General features: G+C 44.8%; 1 protein-coding gene across 2 annotated transcripts in view; it reads left to right on the forward strand.

Annotated features, from left to right (window-relative positions):
• The window catches only part of TRPC5 (transient receptor potential cation channel subfamily C member 5), a 93,296-nt gene that overhangs the window by 43,744 nt on the left and 21,650 nt on the right, over nucleotides 1-27,902 (forward strand). For both annotated transcript variants that reach the window (XM_085060078.1, XM_085060077.1), the window contains exons 4-7: nucleotides 11,355-11,691; nucleotides 14,625-14,764; nucleotides 18,702-19,024; nucleotides 23,353-23,548. In XM_085060078.1, the coding sequence (XP_084916204.1) occupies nucleotides 11,355-11,691; nucleotides 14,625-14,764; nucleotides 18,702-19,024; nucleotides 23,353-23,548 (996 nt within the window). The remainder of the gene's footprint in view (nucleotides 1-11,354; nucleotides 11,692-14,624; nucleotides 14,765-18,701; nucleotides 19,025-23,352; nucleotides 23,549-27,902) is intronic.

A 27,902-nucleotide genomic window follows, 5' to 3' on the forward strand; every position in this document is an offset into this window, starting at 1 on the left:
GAAGAGATCATGGAGTTTGTCTTACAAAGGCTAGAAAAATCTCCCATTCTGGTTTTTTTTTCCCCACAAAAAAACCCCATGGGAGCTACAAGTTTTGATTACTCCCAAACATGACATGTGTTAAATATTTTACAAACTGAGAAATGCATTGCTTATGAGGAAGAAGACCATTTTTCTTTGGAGGAGGGCCAAAACAATGGAGAATAAATTTGTTGCTTTTCCTGTTTGTTTTTAATAAGCCCTTAAATCCTAGAAGGTAAATTACTGTTTACACAGAAGGGGAAAAAAAATCAATTATACAGGAAAGATTAAAATGCGCCCTAAGGTAGCTCCGTGGTACATTTTATGGCATTAAATGGTAAAAACATGCTGTGCAATGTTCTCAAGCTCCCTCTCCCTTCTCCTCTGAAGTGTCCTCAGTTTCAACTTACTCTGATCGTTTCTCCAGAAGACAGGAAGGACTCAATAGCTGTGATCTCTGCTTGCATGGCAGGCACAGAATCTGAGTTAAAAACGAGGACAGCCGTGGTACACGATGGGTTAGGATCAACACAGACACATCAGGTCTCTCAGTGCACTCTTAAGGAAATTCTTTTCCAAGGATCACAGTAATTAAGGTCTAAGAGACTAGCAGGTTTTCTGTAAACTCCCTGTAGTATATGGCATTTGTCTTCATATTATTACTTTTCTAGTTCTTTTACTCGTGACTAATTTTGGAAGGAGAAAGGGTGCTGAGGACCTAATAGGAAAAGGCACAACTCAGCTGTTGAGGATCAGTCTTCACCATGCTCTTCTGGCACCAAATTAGCTCTGCATTTGTTAATTTGTTTGCGTTTCTAAGAAAAGATGGGGAAAAGTCATCTCTTAGGATGTTGCCAGTCTCGTAAAGCACAGTTGTATGTACAGTGTCTATGGCTGGGTGAGGGAATCAAGCAGAGGCAGCATGCATAGAGAATTTTTATGTCCTAAAGTATTTTTTACATTGCCAATAATGTAAAACAACCAGAGTGTAGCAGTGAATCAGGTCTAAAAGGGCAGATTTCGCCTCGTATCTAACATTCTGCTGAGCCACAAGAATAGCAATATACAGTCACATTACTCCTGCTTTCCTGCTCTCTATCACAGGTCATTCACATCTTCAAAATGAAGTGAAACATCACAGCGGTGAGGGTTTTAATGTGTTTTTCTGGTGCTGGCAAAGAGCTGTGCAGGTTTAGTTTATGTGTCTGTAAGAAGTCTACACAATGCAAGGCACTCAGAAAAAACATTATATTATCTATGACTGTATTGCTTAGCACTTCCACAGAATTAGATCAAAGGAGTGCACAGAGAAATTCCCTCTCAGAGCCCCTTAACCTCTGTCTCTCTTCCTCACTCTGCTCTAATCAAATGGCAGGAAAGGAGAGAAGTAGAATTGTTTGCTTTCCTAATTTAAATCCAGTGCTCTTTGCTGTTTTTTCTCTTCAGGATGAAGCTTCAACAGCTTCAGCTTTTTTTTTTGTTTGTTTGTTTTCTTGTTTGTTTGAGTTTTTTTTAGGGTTGCTTTTTTTTTGGTTGGTTTTTTTTTTTTTTTTTAAGTTTCCAGGACATTTAAATAGGCAAGCACCTCCTGAGATGCAGTTCTGGAGTGAATGAATAATCAATCCTGCCATGCCGCATATTTTTCCGCTGTGTCTTGACTCTTGTCAACTGCGTGGCTGCAGTCAGAAGCACAGCATCCCTCTCCAGGGAGCATGCATAAACCTGGCAAATTTCTAAGGGCACTTCACTTAGTGTATAAAAAGAGCTTATAAAAATATCAGAGATGCATGAAAAATGAAGTGTGAGGTCTGTGAAAATCAAAGCCCGTCGCCTGCACCTTGTTTACCTGTTTTGAAAGGCATTCAGGTATCTTGATGGATGGCCACAGATCTTTCCTTGCTTGCAGGCAAAGCAAAGTTATTCTCCTGTGGGTTTGTCTGTTTTCTTGCCATACTGCCTGGAGGAATAATGATACAGGGCTGAATATTTGTATTGTGCTCTTTAAAGGCACAATGAAAAGTCTTGCTTGAGCTTGCACAGCTCAGAACAGTAATAAAGAGGCTTTTACTTTCAGATTTCTAGGAGGAAATCATAGCAGGTCATGGAAAGATCTTTATTAGGACTAGGTGAGGGAAGCAGATCTGCTCCTTGTGGAAGCTTTTCTCGGTTTCTAGGGAACATCCATATCCCACGGTGTGTTCCATGGCATGGTCTGTCCTGCGCCACAAAGCACAAGTTTAGGGTTTTCAAAAGCACTGGGTGTCCAAATGGGACCTTCCATTTTCCAACAGCATCCTTTCCCTTGTGCATTGTTGTAAGCAGCAGTGTTCCCATCTGCTGTTGAGCAGTGGCCTGTGCTCAATGAAGCTGTTTTCTCCCAAACTCCATCCCAGCAGCACTTGACCACCTTAGAAAATCTTCCACGAGCGTGGCACTAACTGAGCTGTTACCAGCAGCATTTTGGGGTGGCAGCTGGGGAGATCTGTCTGCATTTGCACCCTTAAAAGAGCCATCCCTGCTGATCACTGGAGCTGCATGACTCAGAGCCCCTCCTCTCCAGGCTTGTGCACTTGCCAGATCTATTTGTTCCGTCTTGGAAATTGTCACGGAAATTTAACCTGTACAGCTGCATCGCGTTGCAAAAATCAGGACAAGTGGCACTTAAATCTTAACTCCTCTCCAGGCTTGGAAGAAGAAATAATGTTCTGATGGTTCACCGGTTTGACAAAGTGGACTGGAATGTTTATTTGAGGGAGCAGCATTATTTGGTACATCGTTCACGTAACGCCGGAATGTTCTCACTTGATGAAGGTTAGCCACATATTGCAGCTGTCACGGAGCAGAACTGCACAACACTGTCTTTTGACAGCAAAATCATCTCTGACTAATCTTGTCATGCACAAATTTGAAAAAAGCACCCTAAGACTGGTATGTAGGTCAAGGACAAGGACTCGGATTGCGTTATGGTGATGTGTAGCGGGCAGAAAATGCCAGGATCATCCCTTTAAGTCATTTTTGGTGCCTTGCTCCTCTTACTTAATGATCTCCTGGACAAAGACGGGAAATATGATGAAAGCTAAAGAGGTTGCTACCATTTTCACAATGCTCAAGAATGATTTAGTGAGTTTGACAGTTCCCTTAACTTCATGTTTCCCATCAGTCTTCTTGGGAAGCCAAAGCCAAGGAACAGGAGATGATTGATGGGCTTTCTATAGACAACAGGAACTGGAGAGGAGAAGTGATGCCTTGTGTATTGTACCAGCCAAGTGTTCAGTCTGCCCAGTCTGAAGGTCTGAAGTGTGTTCGGAGTCAGCTTTATGTCAGTGGAGAAGAGTAAATCATATTATTTCATCCTTCACTTTGAATGACACCCTGAAATAATAAACTCTGGGGAAAAACTATGGGTATGGATTGTCTCATTTGGATGTAGAAGTGATCATTGTTATTTACCTGATTTCTGTGAGTTTCAGCTTCGCTCCTGTGGCTTTGAGGAGTGAGTTATGAAGCTCCATTCAGAAGAGAACTGAGATTCCCCACTTCTTGCACCTCATGCATAAATCAGGTCCATCATGATCCAGACTGAGAACAGTCACCAGCTCACAGGTGGCTCCAGGAGAAGTGAGATGAAGGGATGGGTTTGTCATGACTTCCCCGAACTGCGCTCTTGTGCAGACTGACATTTAAAAGCTGGTTTTGTTCTTATTCTCTCCAAGCCCCAGCTGGCTGAGTAAACATCCTTCAGCAAAGCAAGGGTGATAAAACTCAGGAGCAGAGGCAGCCTTGGGAGGTTCCCAAGGAGGTGGGAAGTGTTTTTATAGTGTGCTAGTCTGCTCTTTCGTGGATATTGGAGTAAATTTACTCACTCAGGAGAAGATGAGGTAGAAAGAAAGAGGAATCCAAAATTGCACCATTTCAGTGTAAATGTGTCCCAGGTCACAAAGGAAGCAAAGGAAAGGTAATTTTGGAACTTTTTATTAACACTTATTGGGTGAAGTAAGTATGTATTTAAAAATACTTGTGAATGACTTTTAAAATTTTCATGTTTGCTTTACTTATCACTTACTTAATGTAAATGTTAGTAATTCACTAGAGAGAATGAACCCAGCCTTTTACTTGGAAGTCAATACCTTCCCCACTTCTGCGAAAGCCCCTGAGAGCTCCCAGCATTCATTTCCAAAATCTGTAACTCCTGAAGTGCTGCCTGAAAGAGGGCTTAGGAAATGCTGATAGATTTGTCTCTGAGAAGTGTGCTTTTTCCAATGCTTCTGTGTCTGATATCCTCTGCTCAGCTCTTGGGATCCAGGTGTGTGTTGGGAGTTACCTCTCTGTGGGGTGTGTTGCTCATATTCAGCACTCTGCCTTTGGAAACCCAGCCCAGACCTACTGCATCTTTGTAAGGGAGCTGCATCCTGGGGTTTTTGCTGGAATACCTCCCTCAGGAACTTATTTATCAGCTGCAGTCAGCTGTCTGCTAGGATAAATTCAGAAAAGTTGTGTTTCTGTTGGGCTCTTCATGGTCTGACCCAGAGGAAGCTGTTCTGGTGGGGTGTTTGCTCCAGGAGCAGCGTTCAGCACCTTGCTTTGATTCAGGGCAGAACTTAATGCACTTTAATCCTGCTGACACAGGCCATAAATACAAACCTGCAGCTAAACACACATTTAAGCACTCGGGCTGGAGATGGATTTAATTTCAAGCTTAAAGACTTTATAATTGCTTCTTTCATGGGTAGGCATCCAGGATTTGCAGGCATCTGTTTTTGTCCTAGGATACGTGGGACCTTTTGATTTAAATATTTAAGCCAATCCAACTTGAAGGTGTTAAAGCCATGAATTTTGATGGAACAGTGGCAGGCTTTTAGAGGTTATTCCCTCTCTCCTTTTGCCAGCATTCACATCACTGCTGAATTTCTACTTGCTATCACTTAAGCTGAGTTTATGTCTGCTACCACCTGAGAGTTCTATTATGGATAGGAGATCTTCAGTTAAGATTCATGTGTCATCATAATTTAAAATATTTTAAGAACACATTAAACTAAATTCCCATCTAATTTGAGGCCATATGTTCATCCGTGGAGGATCTGGAGTTTGTTTTATTCACCAGTTGAAGGTCTGAGCAATTTGGGTAGCACCTGGTTTTTTGGGAGGACTGGTCCAGCTCAGCCATGTGATCTCCTTAATGGCAGGAATGCTGCCATTTGGATTTTCATCAGTGTTTCACTGCTGGTGCTAACAGGCATGTGAGTAGCAGCTGTGTTTTTGATAGGACATTCATCCTGCAAAAATCTATTATCTCTTGGAAGTGTCTGATGAGGAATGTTGAGTTGTGTAGTCCTTTTCCCCCACGTTACACAGCCCCCCCTCCAACTACTTTGTCTCATTTCTCCCTATTTTTTTCTCCCGTTGCAGAAAGTACTTAATTAACAGGATGAACAGCCATTAGGTGTTTACCCTCTGCAGCTCACACTTCGGCAGCAGAATGTAAATAACTTTGCTGTCATTAACAAGGTTGAACTTTAAAAAGAAATGTGCTACAAAAGAGGGTTTTCTTATTAATCTCACTGTTTTGCGACACTGCAAACTCGAGGAGGCTGGCATTCCTTATCTGGAATATGTGCTCTCACAGGGCTCACTGGCTCTGCAGCAGGCATCAAATTAGGCCACAGAGTTCCTCTCTCCTGTCTTGGGCTAATTTAGAAATGAGGCTCTCTGAGTGTTGCCCACTGAATTTCCCTTAAGGGCAATTGAACTGATGCAACCACCACATCTCCATTCTTCCTCAGAAGATCTTGTTCTTGGCACAGATGGAGGCAGAGGGGTTGGAGTGGCCCTGAAGTGTGTGGTGCTGCTGGAGAATGGCAATGGCATTGATGCTTTTCATGGGAGACAGGGATTCACTGGAAATCTGCACTCTTTGCAGACCTCTCTAAAATATATACTTATGCTGCTACATCAGACACTGCACTCAGGCTGCAGAATCTAGCTGTGCTCCTGAGAAAATCTGCCTTTCCAAAGCCTCAATAGCTTTCATTGCAGAGGGCAGCAGCATGTAATAATATTCAGCAGCCTTGCAGGTTTGAGATGCTCTGGGGTGAGGTCTGACCCATGGAAAGGAGTGTCAGATGGGAACTAAAGGGAATTTCATGGCTCCCATGCCGTGCTTGGCTCTCAGTGGTGACCTCCCTGCAAGCTGCTGGAGCTGACTGATAGAAGAACTCAGTCCTGCTTATTAAGACAGAGCTCTGCAGTTCCAAATTAGTGGTTATTCATCTATGAAGAGCATTGGCCCTCACCATCCGCAGCGAGAGCACAGACAAGAACTCCAACAAACTCCAAACAAGAGGCTGTTGGCAGCAGTCACGATAATCAGAATAAATGCACAGAGATGCTGTGCTCAGCCCCTGTGATGTCTATCAGGGAGCTATTTCAGTTGCTCCCTGAGGCATTCACATCTCAGCCCATCTGTGTCTGATCCTAAATTACTTATGACTGTGAGAGATCAGGGATTTCCCCATAGATAAGGGGAGGGGAGGGGTGGAACATAATTTCTGTGTTTGACAGCATGCAGAAAGCATTTAATTCCTAAGAAGTGGAATTTAGGTGACTTAAAAATATCAGTAAAGATTAGTTATTAAGGAAAAGACACTCCATCCAGCAGCTGCTTTTTTCCCCTTAAAAATGTTCCCCTTGGTATAGGATTAGGTAGCAATGAGTGTGATGAACATTGAAAATGAAATTCTCTAATAGCACAATCCACCTGCAAGCCAAATGTTACACAAAGACCCTGGCAGGGCTGAGAGAAGAAAAAGAGAACATAAAAGACTTTGCACTGCAGTAATCTCTAGAGTGCTTCCCAGCTATGACTGGAGTTGCTGATCTCATTTCTTGGAAAGGCAAAGATATTTATCCCCATTTTCAAAAGCCAGGACTGAGCACCTTGCTCAGAGCTAACACAGTGGTGTTGTGCTCACAGGAAGGGACTCTGAGTTGCATTTATCTCCCTGCCATGCAGTGAGCTCTGTCTTCAGCTGGGGACAGGTTCTGCTCAACAGGTGATGGAGAAGGAGATTGGTTTTGGGATTAGCTCCTTCAGAAATGCTTCTGCAGGTGGGGAGCACCCTGGACAATGCCATGTACCACCACAAGCTTCAGCCAGCAACTCAGCCCCAGGAGCCACTCACCCACTCCTGCCAGTAGGATGAGGGAGAGAATTGCAGAAGAAAAGTGAGAAAACTCGTGGGCTTGAGATAAAGACAGGTGCAGCAAAAGCCATGTGTGCAAGCAAAGCAAAACAAGGAATTCATTCACCACTTCCCGTGGGCAGGCAGGAGCTCAGCCATCCCCAGGGCTCCATCAGGTGATCTTGGGAAAACAAACATCTCCCACTTTCTTCTTCTCCCCCAGCTGTATGTGCTGAGGGTGATGCCATATGGTCTGGGATATCCCTGGGGTCAGCTGGGATCAGCTGTCCTGGCTGTGTCCCCCCAGCTCCCTGTGCCCCCCAAACCCCTCACTGGTGAGGGTGAGGAGCAGGAGAGGCCCTTGGCTGTGTGATAACTCAAAACTAATCTCTTTTCACTGATAACTCAAACATCTCTGTGTTATCAACCCTGTTCCTGCACAAAGCCAAACCCAGCTGCTGTGAGGAAAATTAACTCTACCCAAGCCAAACCCCATACAGCATCAAATGTTTAGTTCCTACACTCAGTGAACTGAGCACAAATGCCACCTTTTGATGCCATTTCTTGTCACTATTGCAGCTGTCAGAGCATTCTCCATCCTGTCTGGTGGTGATGTCTTTGCTGCTGTTTGTGGCAGACACTGGAGGCTCCTGTGGTGCAGCAGTCCTTGGATAAAATGCTCAATGCTGTGCTTGTCAAGTGTTGGGGAAATAGTGTTTGATAGTCAGATGTTCTGTTAGTAGAGCTGCTGGTGCTCTGACTCTGGACCTTCCACAAAATGGGACAATGTGCAGGTTTTTATCTGCTTTTCATTGTGCAGAAGCTTTAACTGATGCCAAATCCTGTCACACAAGGATTCATGTGAAGTGATAAAAGGCTGAGATGTACTCAGGCACTATTTCTGTCCGTGACACATGAAAGGCTTTGCAAAAAAGTGAAAAAAACCCATATTTGGGGTTAATTCTGTGGAAAATTAACTTTCACTTGGGAAAGGTCTTGGTATAAGTAGTGTTGAAGATATCAGGTTGCTTTTCCAGACCTTTGTTCTGCTATTTACAGAGTAGAAATTTCCTAAACTTTGTGAAGAAATTTGAAATTATGGATGATAACAAAAGTTCCACAATATTATCAGAGTTTCAGGCTACTTCACACCTAAAAGGATATATTTTCATATTTTGTATGCATTGATATAGCACGATGAACCTTAGACAACCTTTAATAAATGGAGCATTCAATGGTTTAGTTTGGTCAATGAATTTGGAGGTTTAGTTTAGTTTAGTTAACAGCATCTAGAAGCAAAGTTACCAAAACCCAATCAATTCTTTAGGCAGCACACCATGGCTTGGTTGAATTCTTCATTATAATTCTGAATTCCAGTGTTTCTGCACACTGGAAATTTTCAGCCAACAGGAGATAAAAGTGTCAGTATTTACTGATCTTAAATCTGTGATTAATAACTTGGACTAATACAAATTAGTAAAAGTGTGCTTTGGTAAGTGCTTGGCCTTACCTTTAATAAACACAGCATTTGGTGGTTTATGACACTAGGGAGAGTTTCTTTGTGTGGTGTGCTTAAATTTCCCTTAGGCAATTTTCATTGAGGTTGGGACCAGCTTGATTGGAAAATTTAATGGCTTTTTCCATTTCCATTCCCTTTTGCCAATCTGCTCTTTAAAGCTGCTCTTTCATGATGTGTGAATTTGTCTCCATTTGAAGAACTAACATCAGATACAACTGAGAAAGCAGATTTTAGAAATGAGCTATTAGGCAGAGAAGAGGCACTTTTAAGATGCTTGCAAGTTGCACAGCAACCAGAGGAACATACAGTCATTTGATTTCTCAAATGACTTTGACTTTGACTCAAGGGAAAAACAGTTTTATTCTCCCCTTAGAGCTTTCTATCATATGTGATAAAGAGAAAATGTGTTTATAACATTTTCTCCCTCAAAAAAAAAAAAAGCAAAAAAATAAAAAGTTGTGCCTCATCTCAGAGAAGCAGCAGCATCTCTTGCCCTTGGATCACTGCAGTAACAGCTCCTGCTTGGGATCTTGAGAAAACAGAGCAGTGCAACCTTCTGGTTCCTCCAGGTTTTAAACCCAAAGCTCTGACCCTTCTGAAATCAGATTTCAAGCACAGCCAAACACCAATCGATGCTTGGCGGTTTTTCAGTTTCTGTAGAATTGTTTCTCTCTCCTGCCCAGAGAAGCTGTGGCTGCCCCTGGATCCCTGGCAGTGTCCAAGGCCAGGCTGGACAGGGCTTGGAGCAAACTGGGATAGTGGAAATGTCCCTGCCATGGCAGGGGGGTTGGAATGGGATGGGATTTAAGGTCCCTCCTAACCCAAACCATTCTGGGATTCTGTGATTTTATTATCTCTGTCCCCAGGGATGGAATTTTATGATAATAATTTCTAATCATTACAAGCAACAGGTCTTGGCTTTTTCTAGAGAGCATCACCCCCTGAGCTATTGCCCATTTTCTGTTGCCTGCATGTGCTGGTTGATTCCAAATCCCACTCTCTTCTGATATGCTTTTTCCAAGCCCCCTGGAGCAGAGTGTCATCAGTTATGTGTTAATGCAGAAGTCATCAGAAGCTTATTGTTGTAATAACACATAAAAATCCAGCTTCATAACTGCCAGATAGTTCTCTTTGAGTTCTTATTTTCAGTGCTAATTTGGGTCATTCCGTATATTTGATCTACCCAGTCCAAAAATGGTCTGATTCTGATATAAACAGCCTGTTAAGACATATAAAATATATTAACAAAATCTAAAAATACTCACAGAAGTGAATGACTTCATCAGAATGAGCAACTAATTTGTCCTTTTGTTTGACCTTGGTTTAGTCATTTTGAACATGGCAATGACTGCTCTGCTTGCTTAGAGTCCTGGGAGAGCTGTGCTTAAAGGTCCTCCCAATATTGGGCAGTTTTTGTGGTGAACGAATAATTAAAAGATTTGGGTGTGGGCTAAAGATTTTATTTAAAAAAATAAAAAAACAAACCAAAGAAGTCTCTTCTTCCAGGGGCAAAAAATGATACCAAAATGGGGTGGCAAACCAGAAGGCTCTTGTATTTATTTATCAGCCCTTTGCTACCAAGGCATAGTCCTTCCCAGAGCTGGTTTACATTGCAGTGGTGAGAGTGGTTTGCTTGGTAAAATCTTTCTGGAGGAAGTTTAGTGGATCAGAAGTATAACTTCATTAAGAAGGGTTAGAAATTCAATATGTAAAGAAAACCACAATTGTCTTGGTCTTGCAGACATCTCCAGTTAGTTCTGGGTCTGGAAAGCTTTGAAAACCATGGGGCTATCCAGGTGTAATCAGGAACATGAAGCATCCTGGCCCTGAGCAGAGCTGCCATGGCTTGGTTTGAAATTCCAGAGGCTGTTTGGGATTAGAGCAGCCTGAAGGAGCTGAGCCTGGTGTGGGCTGGGCGAGATGCAGTAAATCACCATCACAAAGCCATTTTTCACGGGGTGAAAGTGAACTGCCAAGTGTCACTGCCGGTGCTGTGATCAAAGATTCCTTTTGGCCTCTGCTGAATCCCTCCCATTTTCCAGCTGCTCTCCCCCTGAAGAGCGAGGCAGAGCTCCAAACTTGCTGTCCTGCTCCCCAGCAGATGTCACCTGGCCACACCTCCCGCTGCTGTTTGCTGTCTCATGCCAGCCCAGCCCACACAGGCAGATTGCAGCACCCCACATGCTCTCCCTCTCACACACACACACTCTCAGAGCTTTGCACCTTCTCCCTCCTGCCTCATCTTTTAGTCACTCCTGCAAGATGCTGGCAGTGACTCGTTTGAGGCGGTGGAAACCTGAAACACTCTGGAGAGAAGCGTGCTCAGACACACGGGGAGAGAAGCAGCTCGTAGTAGTTTTGGTGGTGCTGCTCGTGCACGAGGCTGCATGTGTGGCGAGTAGCTGATCTACAGAAGGATGCTACAAATAGCAAAAAAATTTCTTCCATGGGAAGGAATCTGAAATCCTACCTAGAAAAAGAGTGAAATCTCTCTCTACCTCCAAAAGATGCTTTTCCAGCCCATAGCCAGCCCCAAATGGAATCTGAGGGTCTGTGTGGGCTCCACCACATATGTGAGGGGGAGTGCACATGGAGCACCAGTCACTAATAATCTTCCTCTCCTTTTTCCTCCCCAGTTCGTCGCTCAGCCCAACTGCCAGCAGCTACTAGCAACGCTTTGGTACGACGGCTTTCCGGGATGGAGGAGGAAACACTGGGCAGTGAAACTGCTGACCTGTGTCACCATCGGGCTGCTGTTCCCCGTGCTGTCCGTGGCCTACCTGATTGCACCCAAGAGCAGGCTGGGACTGTTCATTAAAAAGCCATTTATCAAGTTTATCTGCCACACCGGCTCTTACCTGACCTTCCTGTTCATGCTCCTGCTGGCGTCGCAGCACATCGTCAGGACTGACCTGCACATGCAGGGCCCTCCTCCCACCATCGTGGAGTGGATGATCCTGCCCTGGGTTTTAGGTAAATCCCAATCCCACAGCCGGGAAAGCTGAGCCAGGGGCGCCTGACTCACACCCATGGCAACTGCGTGGGGATTCATCCCGAACCCAGCACGGGAGGAGATTTGGCAGGCAGCTCCAGGAGCTGTGCAGAACAGCTGGGCTCCTTCTGGAACAACAGATCCTGTTGGCCCAGGGCTGCTCTGCTCTTCTATGCCATCTGATGTGCCTTCAGACACAGCCCGAGCAAACTGCGGCAGATGTGGCTCCCTGGCTGCTTCCCCCACGCTCAGAGTGAGGAGCAGGGTGGGAATTGGTGTTGGAATGTTGGGAATTGTGGGCTGGAATGAGCTCTGGGTCACTCCTGGTGTCCCTGCTGCTGCTGGCTCAGTCCTGCTGGCTGGGACAGGGCACAGGCAGCACCCAGAGCCCAGCTCTGCTCTCCCTGAGCTGCTCCCAGAGGCTGGGTGCAGGAGCTATCCTGGCTTATTATACCCAGGCTCCCAGATGAGCCACAGGAATGCAGGAAAGGGAATAGAAACCTCACTCTGTGCTGATAGCCACTGACCACATCAACATCAGGTGCTCTGGTATCAGCAGGAGGAGGAAGGAGTGTTGATTATTTGAAAGTTAAATGTGAGGCTCTTATTCCAGTCTGGCTTGAGCCAGAACTGGGAAGAGAAGGAGGTGTCTGTCCTGAGGGCAGGATGTTCAGGTGAGGCAGTGAGAGGGGATGAGATGGGAGAAGAGCAGAGAAGCACAGCTGGATGAATTTTTGATGAGAGAGAAATACTTCGCCTTCCAAACTGAGCTCCAGCACAGCAGCAGATGGAAAGCTTTGATCTCCATCAGGATCCTGATCTCTCCTCTGGTTCATCTCCCATGTCCCTCGCTGTGCCATCAGCATGTGGCACTGCTGGCAGCTGGGGTGGCATCAGGAATTCTCCTGGTGAAGTGGCTCTGGATCAGGCTGGTTCTGTGCTGAGCAAACCCAGCTGTTCCTGGTGCCAAACCTAAAACTGCTGATGGAAAAAGAGGAAGGGAAGTAAGAGCTGCAAACATGTTCACAAATCACTTGGGATGGTGACCCAGGGCACTGTGCTCCTTGCACAGCTCCAGCACCAGCCTCCTTATCTGATGAAGCTGATTTATGCATTGAAATGCAGGTGTTGATAGAAACTTCAGAGAAAGCTCAGGAGGTTAAATATATTTTCTGAGCTTAAGTGATATCTTCACTTTATCGTTAAATTCATGGTTAAAATTGAGGGAAATTTCAAGGCATTTCAGCAAAACTGATTTGCAGATGAAAGAAGGATAATCCATTTTAAAAAACCCTTTCAAAAGCACCTCTTACAGCTGTCTGTTCTTGAGGTCCTTTGTTTCGGATAAATAGAGATACTGTATGACTGTTTATTACATGGAGAAATTAGAACAGTTTCACTAGATTAAAGGTTATTTACGAAATATTTTCCACCATATAAGGAGAGAGAACAGGCACACACAGCATTGCTGTAACTATAGTAACCAGCAATGATAACTCACTATAAATACAGTGCATGAGTTCTTCAACAGGCTCCTCTCCATTGATTTATTTTATTTTATGGCTTTGCGTGCATGCAAAGACGTGGAGGCAGCTGTAACCAGATTACCTGGCTGGCCCTGACATTCTGCTTGGTGACCACTGACCTGCTGGCTGGCAGCTGAACGGCTCAGATTGATAGCTGGGGGTCTGCAGCAGTTCATTGCAACTTTACTGCTCTTCACATTGAACTTCCAGGTCCTTAAAGTTGAGCTGTGAGCAGCACATCAGTGACCACTGCAATATGCTGTGGTGAGGTGGGGGCAGCAGTTTGGGTAATTCTATTGGTAATGCAGCTGGAGGTGTACTCTTTTGTTTTGTTTTGTTTTGTTTTGTTTTGGGTTTTATCCAAGGATAATGTAAACTGGGTAATTCAAAATACCTGAGGCTCTAAAAGTATCTTCAAAAGCACCTAGGGGATGAAGGAGCCCAGCTGCCATTTGCTTTTTAATGGGACTTAGGCTTTCAAAAATACACAAACCGTTCGACAGGAAAGCACATTTAAGTTACTTAAAACCAGAGCTGTGTGCTGGGTGGGTTTAGTAGTCTGGTAATGAGCCTCAGAAGCTTCCCCTCACCCCTCCAGCTACACGGAGGTGCAGTGAGCATTAGCAAGTGCCAGGAATTATCACCAGGAGGCTTTTCAGGGCTGACATGATGGGCTCTGGCCGTATCCTTGGGAACAAACACTCACCTCGCAGAGCCTACAGCCAGCTCTGACACGAGGTGAGTCACTGCCCAGGGATGTGGTGCCAGGCTGCAGTGCCCTTTTCCATGCTGAGCCTTACCTTTGCTCACAAACAATCCCAGGGGGATTTTTGTACAGTGAGAGGCAGAAATACAGCAGCTGAGCACAGAGGATGGATCTGCTTCTTCCTTCTTCGGTGTGATGTTTCCAGGTCAGGGAGGAGCTGTGCTGGCATGCAGGAGTTGGTTCTGGTGTTGCTAGAAAAAGTCAGTGCTGTCCAACAGAGCAGGGAATTGCTTATAGTGTCTGTGGCAGCAGACAGTCTGTTAGAAACCACACCAAATACAGCTGCTTGAAGAGTTTATTCACGTAGCGCAAATTTCAGCTGAGCCAATTCGCTCGTACTGGTTATAAATAACATGTTTCAAGCAGTCTCCTCATGTGCATATCTGGAGCCCTGGGTAGGAAACCAAGGTCTTTTTCATCTCTCTCTAGACTGCATTCCCCACAGACTTGTAAAATGCCTCATAATCAGCAGCATTGTAGTTTGTGGAAGGCAGGAGGGATGAGATGGTTTTTTCCAAGCTGTTAATTTCAAATTGTCTGGTCTTACATCATGTATAGACAGAGCTTTAATGGCAAATTATGCCTTGTCATGGCAATGAACTCTCTTCCTTTCTTTCTCCAGGTTTCATCTGGGGAGAAATCAAGGAGATGTGGGATGGTGGATTCAATGAGTATGTCCATGACTGGTGGAATCTGATGGATTTTGCAATGAACTCCCTCTATCTTGCAACTATCTCCCTTAAAATTGTTGCCTACGTCAAGGTAAAGTAACTTGGGAGAGGGAATTTGTAACGTGTTGGTGAGAGCTGTAGTACACAGGGTACAAACTGTACAAATCCAAATTACAGAGCAAAGAAAATAGCAGCTTTTCAAGTAGTCCAGCTTGGAAAATTCACCTGGAAATCTTATTAATTTGTTTGGAGAATGAAAGTCCTGCTCGTTCTGACCCTTTGATTAAGACTGAAATAGATTGTTTGGGCACTGGGGACAAAATTCCCCACTCTCTGTGCCTTTTGTAGGTACTCAGTTGCCAAAGCTGTTTGTTTTCCATACTGGCATTGGACCTCCTTCAACAATGGGTAGGGAAAACATGGCTCCTAAATAAAATGGTGAAGGAAAAATAAGAATAGGATTACCTGAGAATTTCTAGAGCCAAGATTTACCATCTGGAGTCCTACAGATCTGGAAATTATTAATCAGAAGTTTGTGAAAGGTACACTGAGAAGAGCAAGACTTAGTAAGAGGCTTCCATCTGACATAAAGGAGTCATTTAACTCTGTCACCTATTTAACCTGTCACCTATGGCAGGGAAATGACAAAGGAGCAGGCTGGGGCTTTCACACCCTGTAGGCTCTCCCCTGTCACGTTCCATTTGTGGTGAGAGTGCACATCAGAGCTCATCCTCAAAAGCACCTGCCACATTTACAAACTTCTGATGCTCCAGATTAGCATATGCACAGGGTTTGAAGCCAAGGGATGGCCTGAAGCACTTTCCTTCTGTCTCCCTTTCTTCAAAGACAAGACACAAAAGGCATCCTGTAAAATTCCTTATGCAACAGCTCTCTTTGGCTTCAGCTGGAGCTTCGTGCTTGGCCTACTTCTTCCCTTGCTATGAATCAGCAGCAGCTTCACTGCAGTCCATGGAATTACTCAGGTGTAAATCAGCTAACTGGGAGCTGCTCCTTGGCTACTCCTGCTCTTCCCAGTTTTGCTGTGCTGCTCTGTTGCATTTGCCCTGCTGGAAGGGCTCTACTCCCAATAGCCAGGACAAGCACTTCCCCAGAGCAGCCCTGTTTAGTCCTGCCCAGCAGGCAGAGGGGGAAAGAGGAGGGAAATTTCCCAAAGCTCATTGACTCCAAGATGCAAACAGCCCTGCTATGGGGCCTTTGTAAAATCCTGAAGGCTGCAGTTGTGGTGAGTCAGATTTTCAAAAGGAAAAGCTTTAAGCTGGTTGCTGCTCCCTGAAGAGGCAGCTCTGTAACAGCATCAAAGGAGGAACAGATTATGTCCTTTATTCTCCCAATGTTCAGAACCAGGGAGGAAATTACCGACTTGAAAGGTTGGTCTTTAAACTGCAAGCAATTAAAAAAAAAAAAAAATGCTGGGAATGGTAAAATGCGTGGACAAATCTTAAAATGTTAACAATCTCGTTCTTTCTCACACACAAATTGCTCGAGGAGCTGAGCATCCCCAGGTTTATGCAGTCACACATTGGGATTTAAACTCACAGCCAAAGCACAGGTCCAGAGGAGGTACAGCTCTGTTTGTGTTCCCTGTAAGAGCTACAGAAATGTGCAGGTTAACCACCAAACCCCACATGCCAGCGCACAGAAGAGGCTTTGTGGGAATTTTTAATCCCTCTTGGATTAAACCTGGCTGATCTCAGGGCCAGTGTCAGACAGTTCTGAGAGGTGTGTAAAACCCTTCTGTGGGAGCAGTTCTGGAGCATGTGGTCCCAGAAGTGACCTGTGGCACTCAGGGGTTGCAGTGTACTCTGAAATGTGAGGATTTATAATGTCGAGAATGGCCTCACAACATTTTGCAACATGATTTGTTATTTATAGAACAGCCCTGAGCTGGAAGAGGCTGGGATATACGCCAATATACCATATTCTAACACTTCTTAGAACTTCAAAGGATTGCACGGACATTTAACTTTCTGCCAAATATCAGAAAAAATAAATTGCATACTGACACTAATGTTTTCCATCCTTGTTTTTACGTGAAGACTTTCTTTTTTCCTTGATTTGACTGTTTCCAAGACCTGGCTCTAATGTCCAATACCAATGAAATCTTCAGGCTAATTAGAGGGTAGAAATACTTTCTTAATCAGTTTTCATTTGATGCATTGAATTATCATGTAATGAGCAAGGGTAAATGTGGCAACCTGGTGTACTTTATTTCTACTATTCTGTGTACATCTCTGCTGTGTTTCATCTTCTGAGCAGACACTAAACCAAACTCCTCCAGCCCTCCCAGATACACAGCCTCATTAGACATCTCTGAAATCTGCTCTTGCTCTCTTATCTCTGATGCCAGGCTGCTCTGTTTGCCAAGCAAGGATACACCATCAGTTTATAAAGGACCAAAATGTGGCCTTAACCAATTGTCTTAAAAACAGGTGTGAGGCATAGAAGGACCTCTTCCCACACGTTTGTGTGCAATCTGTGCTAAACCCTAGCAGAGAGCTCCTGGGCTGCTTTGTCCAGACAGCCTGCAGAAAGAAATTCGGAATAAATGTGCAAATCTGCTCTCCAGGCTTCCCAACCCCAACCACCTACCCCCACTGCTGGGGACCCACAAAAAGTGAATGTCTCTGCCTGTTTGTAGGCATTTTCAGACCCATCTTCAAATCAAGTTAACAGGCTCAGGCCATGATGTTCATGTAATATAGAACAGTTTGGAAATGTCAGAAGCAATCCGAGGTCATGCTGAAATGCCTTTGTATCATGTCTCATCTCCTTCATACAGAGGGATAGTTTGAAATATCAACCTGCTTTTAGCTGAGCCCTTGAAAAAATGGGGAGCTTGTGTATTGGACCTTCAGATTGAAATAGAAATCTCTGCAATCTCGGCTGGCAGTGTGATATTGGTAGCATTTCCTTTTCAAAGGTACCAAAACTATTTTAGGAGTCCTAAACACGCTGGTTATGGTGTTAGCTGTGTTATTCTGAGTACAGCTTCGCCTTTTTATGCATGTTAAATGAGCAGAGACAAATGTTAAAAGGACAATTATTCCGTGATGTTAAATGGCTTTGACTCCATTCTCTGTGCCTCTGTCGTTAAGCCAGAGCAGTTACATTTTACAGAGCCAGAGCAGTTACATTTCACAGAGCCAGAGCAGTCACATTTTACAGAAGCAGCTCTATTGTGTTACCTGCTCGCATCTGGCTGCACTTTGCTCTGAAAATGCTGCTGCTTTTACAGTTGCATTACAAACCCAGTTAATGTTGTAATTGATGCACTTAAATGTACCCAGTGTTTCAGCTGTAATTAAGACCTCTGCTTTAGCAACTCTCCTAAAATTGCCATGACAAATTAACTAATAGGAAAATTAATACGAAGAAAGCATTTTGGTTCTGGGCTGCTGGCACTTTTTTTTTTTTTGAGATTACATGGGAAGGAAAGCATCCAATAGTTCATTGCTTTTCATCTTCCCTTCCTTCTCCCTCCCTTCCATTGTTCCTGGAATGTACAGTGTTTATAATGTGCAGTCATATTTAGGAGGAAAAAGAACAAAAGTAATTGGAAATTTATGTCTGGAACCTGCTAAAATCTGAACCTGTTTATATGGTGAAAAATAAGGAGATTGTGTATAAAGTCCTGGACCTAAGGAACCCATAGACAGTGAACTCACAACTGAAATTCCTCAAGCTAGGCTAAGAACAGCCAACATACCCATTTTCAGAAGAAAATCTGGTCCCACAACTCTCACCGTCAGGAGCTCATAATGTAGTAGGCAGAATTCCTAAGAAGGCATCATTAAACCTTCATCTCTGCTCTAATCAAGTCAGCTCCAGTCCTGAATCCTGAATGTGAGTCTGCCAGCAGCTGAGCTTTAAGGGGTTAAAAGTCCTCCTGGTGCCACAGCACTGGTTAGGATTTCCCTGTGCAGGGTTCCAATCAGCAGGTGTCTCTCTGAGTTATCTCCGAGCCGTGAAATCCTAATTCACCTTTATCCCCTTGTCCTCTCTCGCAGTACAATGGTTCCCGGCCGCGGGAGGAGTGGGAGATGTGGCACCCAACCCTGATTGCAGAAGCTCTCTTTGCAATATCCAACATCCTCAGTTCCCTGCGTCTCATCTCCCTGTTTACAGCCAACTCGCACCTGGGACCCCTGCAGATTTCTCTGGGACGCATGCTGCTAGACATCCTTAAATTCCTTTTTATCTACTGCCTGGTGCTTCTGGCTTTTGCCAACGGACTGAACCAGCTTTATTTTTATTACGAGACCAGTGCCTCGGAGGAACCCAACAACTGCAAGGGGATCCGATGTGAGAAACAGAACAATGCCTTCTCCACGTAAGCCATCCTCTCCTTGCTGTTCTCCCCTGCCTTTGCCCTGCCTGGCACTGCACTGACAGAGCCTTTATTTATTCATTTGCAAATAGCAGGTGAGGTGCTTGGCTCTGCGGGAAAGGTGGGAGTTAAGTGGGGCAGACATTCTGCTGAGCTCTGCTGTCACAAAGGCTCTTGCTTAGGTCTGCCAGTGGGAGACGTTTTAGTTCTGGACCAAGGAGTCTCCCTGCAACTTAAATCTTATTATGGCTGTGCACAATTTCAGTATATTTGAGGAAGGAAGTGTCCTTTCGTGTCAGTGATTGTTTTGCCTAATTCCAGAGGAGAGGAGGGGAAGCTGAACAAAATGTAGAAAACAAGGGCTAAACCTATTAAAACCAGATATTAATACATAATTAATAAATAATACAGCAACAATCTCACCCAGTCTTACGGAGCATGATATTGCAGGCTTCTCTGATTTCCTTGCAGACTAAAATCCCAGGAGAACCTTTTTTTTTGCTGGAAATGCTGGTGCTTGACTGAGATGCTGGCGTGGAAATTGCTGTGAGGACAGCTGGCAGAGCTGAAAGAGATAGCACATGCTGAAAAATAACATGAATTGTCTTTCTGATGTATTTGTTTTAATTACTAATAGTAGAAATAATTATAATAATCAGTCCCCACCCAATTGTTCTTGCTGCTTGCACGGTACTTAACTCACAATGGCAGGAGAAATAAATAAAGCATGGTCTAGAAAAAGGCCCACGCCCTGCAAACAAGCAAAACAAAACTGTTGTCCACCACTTCATGCTAAATTAAATAAAACTTGTCGTGATGCCCAATAATTCTCCACCCTCTGTCAGCTGAAGGCTTGGGGTTAAGAAAGGATTTGGGGCACATTTGTACCGTTATCAAAAACAGATGATGGCTGAGGCCACATGACTTGCTTGGGAGAGGAAAGGCTCCAGCATTGTCCTGTGGGCTCTCTCCTGAAAGAAATCTGGAATTTTCATGGGCTAGAGCCTGTGTTTCAAGAGCATCATGACCTGCTAGACCAGACATGTGCCATTTCCCACTGCAGAGCAGGAATACCATAGGCTTGATTAATTTTCTCATGAAACCCATCTCTGTCTGGGGGAAGTGAGTGGATCTGCACTGTGCCAATGCAGAACAGAATTAAAGATTTCAGACTTTTTTCTGTTTCACTTTTTTTGTTTTACATGCAGTACAAATGTGTTGTGCTGCTCTTGCAAAGAAATTAAATAACAAATTCTGTTCCTTGGTCTGCATTCATATTGATGCAGCAGCCAGAGGAGGAAGGTTTGGCAAGCACAATGTGTGTTAAGGGGCAAATTCTACCTCAAGAAGGGTCAAACCCACAAAATCCAGGACCAAATCCCGCTTTTCTCTGGAGCAATGCTGAACAGATGTATTCAGAGTTCTGAATTCTGGTTTGGGCCTGTCACCATTGCAAGCCAGTTCTTTTTTACAGATTTTGTTGTGTCAGGTAAGTGGAGAAAACAACAGCAGGATTTGAGTGAGGAAAAAGAGCACTGGGCCAGTGGGAAAAAACAAACCAAACCAACCATCCTGAGGGCTGCAAGGTGTAATGTCTTGGAAGCTAAAAACGCTACAGAAGCACTTAGCAGAAAGTGTGTGGATCAGCTTAAATACAAACCACAATTTCTCCCACCCTGCCATTCATTTAAACCCCCCTGCCAAGGGAATGTAGCACAGAGAGGAAATTGAGGGGGCTCAGCCTTTGTGGCAGAGGTTTGTGTAAAACAAAATCCCAGTGGGAGGGGATCCATTAGGAGTGAGGTCTCCTGGCAGGGGACAGAACACTCTGCAGGTACTTTTTGTTTGAGGCTCGCTTAAGAAATTTATTTAACGCGTTCTTGAAAGTTTAAATGGTCGTTATGAACACCCCCAGCACTAGCTGACATTTGGCTGGGAGCAGATGCACAGCAAGGGGCTGGGGCTGGGGAGGAGCAGCTGAACCTTGCAATCTGAACATTGCACTGGGGGGAAGCAAACCAGGCTGGAGCCACTCCAGCCAGAGCTCAGGACCCCGAGTTTGCTCATGGTTTATTCCTCCTGAAGCAATAAATCTGGAAAGCTTTGGGCCAGTGCACTTTGACTGCCAGCAGTCCCACAATGAGCTCTAATTCTGCACTCGTGTGTGTGCAGCTTGTGTCAAGTGTGACACCTATTTACTGCCACATTATTTCCTATTACTCTCAAAGGGTGGGTTCAGCATTTTCTTGGTGAGGAAATTTTCTGCACTGCATGCACAGATCATGGAAAAGTAATATTCCTTTGTGACAGCAACGAGGGGAAGTCATGAATAATTTAAGGTTTTCTGCTTTGGCCTTGCCATCCCTCAGAAAGCAGTGCCTGCTGCTTAGGCAGATGATTGGAAAATATGTTTATAGCTGTGATGATGGCAAGTGAAGGAGGGAGAAGAGAGTGAGGAAGAGGAGGAAGGGGTGGAGGAAGTCACACCTCCCTGCCTGCTGTGTCCTCTCTGGAGGGTCACACTGCCATTTCCCCTGCCCTGCAGGTTCCTTTGGCACAGGGGGGCACTTGCCATGGAGAGTGGTGGAGCTTTGAGAATTCTCCTGTTTGATTAAGATTCAAAATACACTCAGCAGGACAGGAGAGTCTCTCAAAATTCTATTTTTTTAAAGCTGCCCAAGCAGTACTTCCACTGTTAATAGTAAAAATATTATAAATATATCAAAAGATAGCTAGCGCTCCACCACTTCTAGTAAAGAAATGCTTGGCATTCTTTGTTTAATCCTTTTTTTACCACCTCACTAATTTAATAAGCCTAACAAATAGCCTGAGTTTTGGAAGAAAGGATTTTTGCTTTAAAGCATCTTTATGACTTTGGCCAGCAAAAAACATAAGATACATCCACAAAGTATAAACTAAATCCTCATACAAGGCATGAGGGTACAAATGAACAAATGCCTGGAGACGATGGGAGAACAGATTCCTGGTATGTCAAGTAAAGCATCTGAATTATTCATATTGATTTGTCTAGTAGTTGCATTTGAAAATATCTACTGACCTCGGGTCAGAATGGAAACTCTTAAACAGGCATATAAATGTCACTTTTGGATGATATAAATGCCGTATTTTGGAAAGCCAAAACAAAGATGCCCAAATAGAGCAATTATTTAGATTGCTGATTACGCATTTGACGTGGTTGCGAAAAGGTCACTTGTCTGTGGCTGAAGCAAAGAGAGACCTGGGATGATCTCATCAGCTCCGTGGGGTCAGGTCCAGTTCATCTGTGGAAGGAAGCCTTCAGAAGAGGAGAAACCCTTGAGCTGAATTAATGTGATGACTCTCTTTCATCTGAGTCATTACTGAGCACTGGTTGCAGGGTTTTGCCAGGGACTCTGCCATGTGCTGGGTGGGAGATGCTGCACCAACCACTCAGAGCCAACAGAATTTTGGGCAGGTGTACTGCAAACACAGCAGGTTTTGGGCAGGTGCATTGCAAACAGAGCAGGTTTGAGTAGGTGCATTACAAACAGCAGCATTTTTGGGCAGGTGCATTGCAAACACAGTAGATTTTTGGGCAGGTGCATTGCAAACAGAGCAGGTTTTGGGCAGGTGCATTGCAAACATAGGTTTTTGGGCAGGTGCATTGCAAACACAGCAGGTTTTGGGCAGGTGCATTGCAAACACAGCAGGTTTTGGGCAGGTGCATTGCAAACACAGCAGGTTTTTGGGCAGGTGCATTGCAAACACAGCAGGTCAGAGCAGCTGGAGCAGTTGCAAGCTCTCAGGCTGTATCAGAGCAAAAGGTGCAAGTGGCTGTGATTTCTCCCATCTCCCAGCCCGTGGTGCCTGGTTGTTGTGCAGTTTAACTACTGCAGTCACGCTGTACTTGGGGATGGGCTCCCTGAGCATTTATCCTACAGACATGTTAATGATGCAGGCACTGATTAAACAGGAGAGTTTATAGATAACAGCAGTATCACAGCATGGCAATTTTAATTAAATGGAATATATTGTGGCTGTTCTGTGAGTGTGTGCAGAGTGGGAAAGAGAGCCTTGGGTTCCTTAGGGCAGTTCTGCTCACTGCATCTCCCAAGGACATGGACTGGGCTCTTGGACAGGCAGCAAATGCTGTTGATGTGACTCAGTTCTCACATGCATTGGCTGGTGGGTCCATGGCTGAGCACAGGGTGTCCCCAGGAGGGATGAATGGCTCTGTTGAGTGGCTGCTCTGTGGCGTCTCCCAGTGTCTCTGTATTCCCTACCTGAAAGAATTTTCCATCCCCCAGCATGAGGTAGGTAAAAGCCAACTAAAAATCTGTGTTTCTTTGCAGGCTTTTCGAGACCCTCCAGTCCCTCTTCTGGTCTGTGTTTGGGCTGCTGAATCTGTACGTCACCAATGTGAAAGCCAGACACGAGTTCACAGAGTTTGTTGGGGCCACCATGTTCGGGACCTACAACGTCATCTCCCTCGTTGTGCTGCTGAACATGCTCATAGCCATGATGAACAACTCCTACCAGCTCATTGCTGTGAGTTACCTCCTCTTTTTGCTGGGATTTTTCCCTGTGTGCTTTATTTGCTTGGCTTGCAGTGAGTGTGTACCTTCTGGGATGCTGGAGAGTGCTGCCCCCAGCTTCTGCCAGCAGGTAGTTGGGATTTCTGCTCACAAGCCTGAATCATGCCTGAGGAGGAGGTTGTGCTCTGTTTGTGATGCTGCTTAGCTGGAAAAGGTTCATGGGCTGGGATCTGCCCTTCTCCTCCTGTGGAGGAACCTTGCTGACCACCTTGTGTGTGTGAAGGGAATCCTTCCCACTGCTTCCTGATGTTTGGTTTTAGCTTGGGGGATGGGTATTGTGTTATCTTTTTTATCCTATTACTATCTTCTCCTGTGAAACCGTGTGTGTCAGGAGCCCAGTCCTGCAATTTCTTTTTCCACAGTCTTCCCACTTGAAATTAGATCATATCCATCTGTAATACCAGAGTCTCCTGGCTGTAAAACCATAATCTGAGATTCCTGAGTAATCCCAGTGCAGGATGGATCTGAGCTGAGGCAGCTCAGGGCTGTAGAGCTGATTGAGGGTACCTTATCAAACAGAACTTTCATTTGAATGTTCCAAACTGGTTTTGCCACTGTAATCTCATTCTGTGTACCCAAAAGCCAATCTGTACCTTGATGATTGAATTTGTCAACAGACTGAAAGCTAAAGCAGTGTGGCTCTGCATTTTAAGGCTCTTAAGGTCAGGAACAGTATGGGAGGAAGCAAAATCTTGTGTGTACAGTACTTCAGATAAACCAGTGGGAACTTGCTTTCCAGTTCTGACCACAAAACATGATAGGTTTGGAGACAGTGAGGTGATGAACTGCTGCATCACCTGGGAACAGGAACAGGAGTGGGGGGAGTGGATTGTGTCCTCAGCTGGGCACAGGCAGAGGAGAGGCTTCCTCCTTCGCTTTGGGTGACTCTTGGTTTACTCTGGAAGATAAACTCGAGAAAAACCAGAACCAGCACCAGTTCTCCTACTATTTCCATTCCCAAATTGCTGGACAAGTCTCTGGGGAAATGTGTGGGCGAGCTCCTTTCCTGGCTAAAGCACAGAGGAGAGTATTGAGTTGTTTCCTTGAGCAGGTTCCCCAAGTGTTGTTGATTATCTGCTGATTCAAATGGCTCCTCAATTCACTTGCTCAAACTGAGCACAGACCCATCAAATCGCTGATACTTTTGGACATCTGATCTTTATCATGTTAAAAAAAGTATGAGAAAAACTGGACCAGTGACCTTCCAGATGAGCAGAAAAGCAGTTTATCCCAAAGGCATCGCTGCTTTATCAGTCTGTTTCAATGCCTGGAGTGCTTTCTCTTTGTTCACTGCTACTCCTCACATTCCAGGGAGACTGGAATGAGGGACAGAAAACAAAGATTCTCTCCTTGGCCATTTTCTCCAATTCCCCTTCCTTTATTGTCATCGAACAGGCTTGTCACTAAGACAAAGCCCAAGCCTAAGACTGGCATAAGAATAGCAGTATTTGCTATTCACTGGGCCACAAACCACTCATCATTCTTCTCCCTGAATAATTCCAGTGATGCAATGACACATCACACACAATCCCACATGAATTAGAGGGACCCATCATAACAATTAACTGCAGTGAGCAGTCCAGAGAGGGCTGTGGAGTTTGTGATTTTGTATCTGGAGCAGCTGGGAGCAGGGATTGGCCCCAGCAGAGTGAGAGAGCCAGGGGTAGAGGGCTGAACTCGCCACGTAAGTGAGGCAAGTTGTTAATAAACGCTGAGATTTACAAATATGGGTAGCTTTTTAACCTCCCCTAATCAGGTTCAGCCCTCGCTGAATAGCAGCAGACTGGGCATTTCTGCCTCGTGGTATTTGCATTGCACTGGATACACCTGGGATGACAGCATTCCGGGGGGAAGGAGGAGAAGGGGCCAGGAAACCCTTGGGTTGGGGTGGAGCTCTTCTTCTCCAGGGCATCAGCAGGAAATCTTGTGCCACGAGCATCACTGCAGAGAAATAAAACACATGGGGGATGAGGTGAGATGAAAGTGCATCTCTGCCTGCTGATTCCCTGCAGTGGAGCGCTGAGGACACCTTCATTAATCCCCTTTGTTAATGAGCCCCAGGCACTGCTGCAGTGCAAACAGGCTCTCTCCCCTCCTCTCTTCCAGGGACAAATACACCTAATGCAGCAGTTATTCTTCAGGTCAGCTTTTCTCCTAGAGGCACACGAGAATTGCTGCCATGAGGTTTGAGAAAGGAGAATCTGAGCTGCTCTTGGCCCTCGGTTGTGTCCCCCCAGCCTGGGGATTAGGGCTTGGTGCTTTATTAGGCACTGCAGGCACACAGCATGACACCAGCAGTGTCTGTGGAAGGCAGAGCAAGGCAAAGAGTAAAACCTCTGCAAAGAGTAAAACCTCAGCTTCAAGTGGTTCTTGATTCAGAGGAGGAAAAATTTTTCTGCCGTAATTTTGTTGTTTTTTCCCTCAGCATTTCAGACTTCAATAAATCCATATTTCTAGGAGCACCCCGAAGCAGTTTCGATATTGATTATTTCCATACAGCTCATTCTTCTCTTTTGCCAAGCCATAGTTTGGTTGTGGCAGACACCATCTTTCACCAACAAAGCAAACAAAATCCAAATGCAAACCCCAGAATTTCCATATGCTTTGTGCTGTTTCAATATGGGAAGATCAGCATGTTTTATCCAAGCAGCACAGGATGCAATGGGACGTTATGCACTGCCAGGTCCCTCATCTCAATACCTTTCCCGACGTGACAGGAATACCATGATTTAGTGAAGAGAAATTTGTCACAATCACAAAGGAAAGGACGAGGGAATGATGTGAGAGGAGCCAGGTGGCTCCATCATTTGTAAGTGGCAGAAAGTAACCGAGTGGGTGATGAGGACACTCTGGGATGGGCTGGTTCTCATCAGAGCCACTTGGCTGCACCTGAAATCACATAATCCTCCTGCCAGTTTGTCATTTTTTCCAAATGAATGGGATAGTTGGTGTTCCTGAGGCTGCAGCATTTTGGCCATGGTGGTGCCCTCAGGTGCAGGTCCATTTTGCAGGGAACTCACACTTTACACACATTTTCCAAAAGCACATTCCTTATAGCCACACCTGTGATATTCTGGGGAGCCAGGCACGAATTCATCACTGGAGCTGCACCAACACTTCTGACTCTGCAGCAGGAGCAATATGGGTGGAAGAACAGCAACCCAGAGGCACCCAGTGCAGGGTGAAAACCACGGGCTGTGAGCTGGTAATGGGAGCTGCAGGTGGGTTAGGGGGATAAATGGTGCCCTACAGCCCTGCAGCATTAAAGACACGTTAAAGAGAGATGTGAGCCCTCACAGCTTTCAGATGTTTTAGGATAAAAGACAGAGATGCCTAATACTTCAGGGATTACTTACACCAAACTGTGCTGGGGAAAAATTCCCTCTAACCCCTGAGTGTGAAGGTGTTGCAGCCTCTGGTGTGTGATGCAGTGCCTGTGTGTGATGCTGGAATAGTGACTTCACTCCAGCAGCAGGTAGGAAGTTACAAAATGGTTTTGTATATTGTATTTTGTATCTTCCTGTTGGTTGGTATGTCTGGTATTTCAAGCCAGCTAATCTCAGACAGTGGTTACAGCAAAAGACAGCAGTTTAAAAAAAAAAAAAATTAAGTTTAAAATGTATCTCTGAGAGTAATGTATGGCCAAATTGGAACTTAGCTGCCAGTGTTGGGTTGGAGGAATCAGAACATTGGCACCAAACTCAGGGTGCAGTTTTAGATGATGGAATGAAATGTAGTTGGATTAGCCAAACAAGACCTGTACAGTAATCAGAAATGGCATGTGCAGCTAAAAAATAAATAAAACTTTGACTAGAAGTATAGGGATGTTAGACATGGAATTTTCTCAATTTTTGGAGACTAGAGAGTTTAAAAATTAAGGCACAGAAGAATATAAAGATTTTTCAGCTCCCCATTACATTGTTTCCACGATAACTTTGGATTTCCCCCAGGTAGCAGTTTCCAGCTTTCCTTCATCTGCAAAGCACACAGATTCCTCTGCTTTTCTGCACCAGCTGAACTCCCTCAGCACCATGGCAGTAATTGCTACCCAGTTTAAATCGCACCACCAGCAGAAATTCTCTTCCCCACTGTGATTTGTGACCCTTAGGACTGTCAGAAATGTTCTTCTGCTTGCACGGCCTGCACAGTTATTACCTGGAGGTTTTGCTAAGGAGGAGTTTTATGAATCCATAAACTTGGTTGGAAATACAGCAGCTGGCCAGTCCCTGCATGTGGCAGGTTTTGGGGTGATAGGTTTGCCCCTGTAGAAGTAAGGCCAGCTCCTAAATCTGTATTCAAATCTAAGC

The sequence above is a fragment of the Lichenostomus cassidix genome, chromosome 4A (genome assembly GCF_008360975.1).
Source record: "Lichenostomus cassidix isolate B80296 chromosome 4A, HeHo_3.0, whole genome shotgun sequence".
Classification (NCBI taxonomy): domain Eukaryota; kingdom Metazoa; phylum Chordata; class Aves; order Passeriformes; family Meliphagidae; genus Lichenostomus; species Lichenostomus cassidix.